The sequence below is a fragment of the Carica papaya genome, chromosome 3 (assembly GCF_054855325.1).
Source record: "Carica papaya isolate Zhongbai chromosome 3, ASM5485532v1, whole genome shotgun sequence".
NCBI classification, from domain to species: Eukaryota; Viridiplantae; Streptophyta; class Magnoliopsida; order Brassicales; family Caricaceae; genus Carica; species Carica papaya.
Window position 1 is genome coordinate 27044104 of NC_142311.1, and position 7597 is coordinate 27051700.

The 7597-nt window shown below is 31.4% G+C and overlaps 1 protein-coding gene across 2 annotated transcripts; it reads left to right on the forward strand.

Moving 5' to 3' along the window:
- The first annotated feature begins 838 nt into the window (after nucleotides 1-838).
- Nucleotides 839-6571, forward strand: KAN2 (Homeodomain-like superfamily protein). 2 transcript variants are annotated; one of them, XM_022031500.2, is made up of 6 exons: nucleotides 839-1932; nucleotides 2101-2177; nucleotides 3335-3380; nucleotides 3493-3619; nucleotides 5241-5301; nucleotides 6166-6571. In XM_022031500.2, exons 1-6 carry the CDS (start codon nucleotides 1284-1286, stop codon nucleotides 6283-6285), a joined length of 1080 nt encoding a protein of 359 aa, XP_021887192.1. In that variant the 5' UTR covers nucleotides 839-1283; the 3' UTR covers nucleotides 6286-6571. The 2 variants fall into 2 exon arrangements, with proteins under 2 accessions (XP_021887192.1, XP_021887193.1); XM_022031501.2 differs by having other exon boundaries at nucleotides 5244-5301.
- The last annotated feature ends 1026 nt before the right edge of the window (nucleotides 6572-7597 follow it).

The window sequence follows — 7597 nt, forward strand, 5'->3', positions numbered from 1 at the left end:
TACCCTATAAACTTGGTACTGATAATTCAGATTCAGGTATTACTGACTTTTCTACTTCATAATATACATACATATAAATGTTAAAATTCTTTTTCTTTTTAAAATCTTGTAAAAAATAATTTCCTTTGGTGTGAATTTTAGGGTTCTTAAAAAGGAGCACCAATCTTGGGTATTAAGTTGAAAGAGGGGGGGGGGGTGAGTGCGTGCGTGGGATAGATAGAAAGGTTACAAGAGAAAGGGAGGAAAAAAAAAAAAAAGAGTAGTTGAGGGACAAATGCGCACGTTAAAGTTATAATCACCTTATAAAGATCTTCACTTTTGTTGTACAAAGAAGCCCATATATAATTATATGTATGTATATATATATATATATATATATATATATAGTACTGGTAAAAAGGAATCCGTCAATTCTCTCCTAACTTTGTATGTTTTCACTTCACCTTCTCCCCCTTTCTTTTAGTTTTTGTTCAAACAATTTAGAATTTATAAAATAATCAATTATATTATATAATAAAATTTAATCGATGTAATGCATATTTATTAAAAAAAATTTATACTTATATATAATTTTATTATAAAAAAAAAAAAAAAAAAACTCAAACCACTATGAAGCAAAAGTGTACTAGATAAATTAAAAAGGAGATATATGTTACTAATCTTTGAGAACAATAAAATTGATTCTTGTGGGTTATAAAATCTTTGGGTGCATTGGAGCAAAAGGAAGGAAATTTGTTGACTAGTTGGGATACTCCCATGGTTAATATATTATTTTGTATGTCTTTATTTTTGGGTATTCTTCTCCTTTTTCTCACCTATAGTAAGTACCTTAACCCCACGTCCACAAAGGAAAACACACTTACATCTCTCTTCTCTTCTTGAGCTCTCCCTATTTCCTCTCAAGTGTCATTTTCTCACATATACTTCACACAAAAGAAACAACCATTCACTTCATTCCTTGTCACTTCTTTTCTCTCTTTATTTTTCTCTCTCTTTCTCTATCTCTCTCTCAATCTCTCCAATCTCTGCAACTACTCCCTCTTCTCAAAATTCATCAACAACCCACAAATCTCACCTCTAATACTTCAAAACCCTTTTCCCCTAATCATCAAAAACTATTTTCTCTCTCTCTCTCTCTCTCTCTCTCTCTCTCAAGATATATAACTTCACTGTTAACGCAGTAGCCAGAAAGGCAGATAGACAAAGAAGCAAGAGAGGAAGTTGGAGGAGAGTTTGGGAGAAAAAGGAAGCTGTGATAATTCCTTTGATTGCTAATAATTAACATGGAGCTCTTCCCTGCACAACCAGACTTGTCTCTGCAAATTAGTCCTCCCAACACCAAACCCTCATCCACATGGCCTCGGAGAAGTAGTACGGAAGAGGACATGGATTTGGGGTTTTGGAAGAGAGCTTTGGAGTCAAGAAGCTCCATCTCTTCAATGGCAAAACCAGACAACTCATGCTTCGATCTCTCCTTGTCGAATCCAAGGGTTATTTCAGACTCCAACTCTTCTCATTTCCATCTCCAATTTCCTCAGAGCGGCACCAATTGCCATGGCAATAATTTCTTCCACTCTCTGCACCAAAACCGTCTCCAGACTCACCAACTCTTCCACCAACATCAGCACCCACAAGGGCTGAGCCAAGAGCTGGGTTTCTTGAGGCCCATCAGAGGGATCCCTGTCTACCAGAACTCTCCACCTCATCCTCCTCCTTTCTCATTTCCTCAACACTCTCTTGATTCTTCTCCTTCTTCTTTGGCCGGGACTAGCACCACTTATCAGCATCAGAGTACATCGCAAGGGTTAATGAGGTCTAGATTCGTGTCAAGGTTCCCTACAAAGCGCAGCATGAGAGCTCCAAGGATGCGGTGGACTACTACTCTCCATGCTCGCTTTGTTCATGCTGTTGAGTTATTGGGTGGCCATGAAAGTATGCTTTCTTTCTTTTCCTCCCTTAATTTCCTTTTCATTCTCTTGCCTTTTCAGACCCTTTTCTTTTGTTTTTTTATTATAACATTAGTCCTCTTGGGAATTCCTCTCAAAATCTAAAATAACATATTTGACTTGATATAATTTTTTTTTTCTGAAAACTGATTAGGAGCAACACCCAAGTCAGTTCTTGAGCTAATGGATGTGAAAGATCTCACCTTGGCTCATGTTAAATCTCATTTGCAGGTAACCTTAATTAAATTTTCTCATGCATTCTCTAACAATTTCTCAACTGGGTTTCTGTTAAAGTCCTTGTCTTGTGAATCAAAGATTTCGAAATTTTAATTTTGATGGGTTTTTTACTCTCCTGTTAGTTAATCATGTTTTGCGAGCTGAATTTGTAGACTCGATAATTATATTAACGATCTATACCCAAGCTTTATATATATAATTATATACTGCATTACACGAAGGATTTTAATTAATTAATTAAAATTGATTATTACAAATTCCAAGAACCTTCTCAATGCAGAGGGTCTCTCAAATCCTTAGCACTTCTTTTTCCTACTTAGATCTGATGGTTCTGTAACCTAATAAACAGCTTTTTGCTTGGAAGAATGAACCTGCCCAAGTAAAAGAAAAAAATCAATACTACTATTACTGCCTCAGAGAAAGAGAGAGAGAGAGAGAGATAGACAGACAGACAGAGAAAGAGTAAATAATATTATCGATTTCAGAAAACAAGTAAGACAAACCCCAAGGAATTCAAAAATGAAAAAGAGTCATGGCCAAGCCAAGACAAGTTTTTCACTGAGTCCATTATTTTTTTTCTCTCCTAACAAAACCATTCATGGAAATATATATTATAATATGGATGTATGTATCTATATATATATAGAAGAAAGAGAGAAAACGAGCAAGTACAAAACACTATCATTTCTCAATGATATCTTCTCCAGATGAGTTTTCCTAGACCATGCTTTCTTAACCATGGTTATATTTTACATATATACATATGTGTATATATATTTATATATGCACATATACGTTCATGCATGTACATACATGTAAACATACACATATGTAGATATGACCATAAATGCTTCTGTCTGCGGTTATATCCCTACCTTCTTTATATCTTTTTTTTAACAGTTGTACGTACTTGCACTACTGTATCACACATTGTGTTTGGCATTCATTAGACTTCACCACATTGGTCTCCTTTTGTTCCTTTCCTTCTTTTCTTTATATGTTCTTTTGCTTCTTATGAATGTCCTTATATGTTTGTCTTTGTATATATACATAAAGCTTTATGTTAAATCAGTGAACTATATAAATCTAAAATGTCGTAAATTATAGATGAGTATTATAATGGGGTTGTTAATTCTTTGATCCTTTTGTAGATGTATCGAACAGTGAAGACTACTGATAGGGCAGCCGCTTCTTCAGGTTTATATATAATTCAAATATGAATTATCTTTTTGGGGTTTTTATTAATTAATTTTGGCATTTAATTACACCTTTAGTATTTCTGAATGTTATGTTTTAATTAATTAAACAGGTCAATCGGATGCATATGAAAATGGATCGTCCGGAGATAACTCGGACGATTTGGTTTTTGACATTCAAGCAAGACAAGGTGGTCATCAAGATAAAGATTACCATGCTCTCTGGAGCAATTCTTCCAGGTGATTAATTAATTATTTCCCTACTTCAATTCTTAATTTTCATATGTTTCTTAGCTCGGAAAATAAGATTATAACTCTGAAGAAAATTACACATGTTATGGTTGTGATAGTTTGACGATTCTACTAGAAACGCTGTAAATCTTAAAATTTCTTCAAAAACTAATCTTGTTGAAGAATTCCTACATTTTCCTTTGAATCTATTTTGTTGCAAATTAACCCAGGAAATTATAACTCAATGTATACTGCATTTAAGTATGTAGATTCGTACATAAATTCCTACATTTTCCTTTGAATCTATTTTGTTGCAAATTAACCCAGGAAATTATAACTCAATGTATACTGCATTTAAGTATGAGATAAACAAGCCAAAATCATGGTTCGATTTGGGAAGGTAACTAGGAGGCTGTACATGAGAATTCTTAATAGGATTTGAATCCCCTTTGTAAGTTCATAACATATTAAAAATAACGAAAAATATATGTGGTCCTATATATATATATATATGTATATCTATGTTACATGCTTTTAGTTTGCGTTGCTCCTTTTGTGTCATTGAAGTTTGTTCCTTAATGAGAATGGATATGTAAATTTGGGGAGATTCTCTACATATGCGCATCTCAATATGCATACACAAAATGTATACTAAAGTATCTCTCTTCCCACCAACAGGACATTACACATGCATGGGCAGGTATATATAAGACATATATATATATACATATATGAATAGTTTGCATGCAAGAAATCACAAAAAGAGAGAGAGAGAGAGAGATTGAGTGGTTTATCTTTGTGTTTGAGTGGAGAAGAAGAAGCATGGGAGAGAGAGAGGGAAGTGGAAGCCATGATGGTGTAATAATAAGATATGTGTGTTTGAATGAAGTGGGTGAAAAGGGAGAAGTTAAAAAAGAAACTCTCTACTCTCTCCCATACCATTCCAAGACAATAAGGGAATCCCCAACATATCCTCCTTAAAAAATGGGAGAGACATATATATCTCTTTCCTTTGGATTTTGTGGGACCTATTCCCTTACATTACTTACTCTCAAAGCTAAATATATTATACAACCCTCTCTTTCCCCTCTCTTTTTCTATATGTAGTTTGATCTTCTTCTGATTTAGTTAATCCTATGGTTTGTTTTATGGGTTTTCTATTTTAATTTGTTTACCATGTTAATATTTAGAAATGGGTGTAAATTTACTCTTCAAAAAAATTAATGGTTTTATACAAATTGACCAAATAATGCAGGGTAAAAGAATATTTGGGCTAAAGTTATATATGAGTATGAGTGTATGCATAGACCCAGCATTATATTATTAGTGGAAATTTTTGGTAATTATATTAATATAAAGCAAAGTTTAGTTAAGCCTTTGAATTTTGTTTTATTGTTTATGAATGTGTTGCAATGGGTAATGGGTAATCACATGGGAATGTGGGGGATACCTTCCTAGCTACTTTATTTCATAAGCATAAATAAGACAGTAAAAGATTGCTTTCTTTCTTTCTTTCTTTTTTATAATTTGGAAAAACTGTCCTTTTTTTTTTTCTCAGTTTACTTTTTCTTCTGCATGCATGGCTTCCACTGATACAAATATTCTCTCTCTTTTGTGTTGGTCTTTGTAGCAGGGAAGCTTGGTTGCATGCAAAACCAAAGGATTCCACTCCAAACATGCCATCCATTGAGGTACAACTTCTTTTTTCTTTCATTATTATTATTATTATTATTATTGTAAAAATGTAATTTTAATTTCTCAAAATGAATTTTAGTTTTTAATTTGTTTTTTTGGGAAAACTTATCAGCTACTTCTTTTATAAAAGAAAATATATCTAAAAGAAGAGAGTACCTTTGAGTAATAATGTCTTTGGTTAAACCCTAGCTAACAGACATATTAATGAAGGTAGACTTGCCAAGAATGTTTATTTAAAGCTCTTAGAAAAGATACATAGTTGAGTCTAAGGCAAAAAAAAATAAAAATAAAAATAAAAATAAATAAAAGCCTTTGAAAAGCTTGCTTGATTTAGACATTCTCAAGACGAGGGGTAAAATTATCAATCAATCTACGAAGGAAAGTTAAAGGGTTAACTTTGTAATCCTTTTAAAAAAAAACATCAGCTTTATGTTAATTAATTTAAAGCTTGGTAATTTCATGATAATTTATAATAAGATTAATTAATTAAGCAAAATAATAGATTGATTAATATATATATATATATATATGTGTGTGTACATAGGAAGATACATGATATTATTGGAGAAAACTGTAGGAGATCACTTTCAAAAGTGTAGTAGTACTACTTATACTCAAAGTAATGTTTCTTTTCTTGTGATATATATTCTCTTGTTCTCTGAATCAAATATATATATGTCCTTCGATTATTCCCACATCAATAAGATTAATCAATTAATTTTTCCATCAAAAAAAATAATTCAAATTGATTTATTGTTATTTTTCTTTTTTTCAAGAACTAATTTATTGCTTTGTTAATTCAAAAAAGAATGAATTAATTATGTTTATTTCTTAATTTCATTAATTTTGAATTTGAGCAGGATGCAAAATGCATAAATTACGAGAGATTATCATCATCAGATGTAAGCTCATCGAGCCAATCTGCAGGGACAAGCCCCAAGAAGCCTAATTTGGAGTTCACTCTAGGCAGGCCACATTGATCATATTATATTATATTATATTTTATATATATATATATATATGTTGCCCCTTCTTGTTATTAATTAAGCTTCTTTTTGAGGGTGTACTACTCATTTTGACATGATTATATAATATATAAAAAAATATATAAAAATCTGAAGAGGAGCTGGTGAGGAGAATCAGGTACCCCAGCTGAGAAAATCAGAGGGAAAAAGAAAGGGAAAAGAGAAAAGGAAAAGGAAAAGAAAGAAAGAAAAGGAGAGCTAAAGAAAGACAAGGAGACAAGAAAGACAGAAAGCAACAAAAGGGGAAAAGAGTAGGAAAAAAGCATGTCCTTCATATCAACATATTATATTCCTACGTAAATACACACACATATATGTACACACATATGAAATCTATTTGATTTTGTATGTTGTGAACTCAAGACTCAAGAGAGAAAAAAGACTTAGAGAGGGAGAGAGAGAGAGAGAGAGAGAGAGGGAGAGAGGGAGAGAGAGGGGGAGAGAGGGAGAGAGAGAGAGAGAGAGAGAGAGAGAGAGAGAGAGAGAGAGAGAGAGAGCTTATTAAAAGTAGTCTGAAGTTGATGATCCTTGGTAATTGTAATGGAGCACTTTACATTTTCTCATCAAATGTTTATTTAATTATGATATCATTATTTCCCAAAGAAATTTTCAAAGAAGTTGGAGGGAGCTCTCTATTCATTTCTAGCCCTTGAGTTCACACTACTTTTGAACAAAGGCAATTACATATATATTTTATTATATTTTTAATTTAATTTACAATAATTAGTTAAGTTCAAATTAAATATTATCTAATCGATATTTTATTTAAATACGAAAATCAATCAGATTCAAAATGTATTTTATAAAATTCAAACCCAATTAAATTTTTAATATCTACTTCTAGATTTTATTAGAATTTCTAATAAAATTTAACTAGATTCTGAATTATATATAAATATATAGGTTAAGCACTTTAACCACTCAATCATTAATATATAAAAGCGCTTTTTTATTTTATTAAAAGTTGTCTTAAAAGATATGAATTATTTAAAAAATGTATTATATAATTTTATTAAAATTTAGAAATATATACTATATATTTTAATTAAAATGAATTTATTTTTTTAAAAATTAAAACAAATAGTGTGAGATGGTTACAATTTTTTTACCATCCTAGATTGGAGTTTGAATCTTCTGAGTTTTTCTTTTTGTCTCTTCCAAAATTAAATAAAAAACAATATATATATATATATATAATTGTACTTAAATTTTGTGTGTGTGTGTGTGTGTGGGTGTATGTATATGTGATATAGCTGATCAATTATTT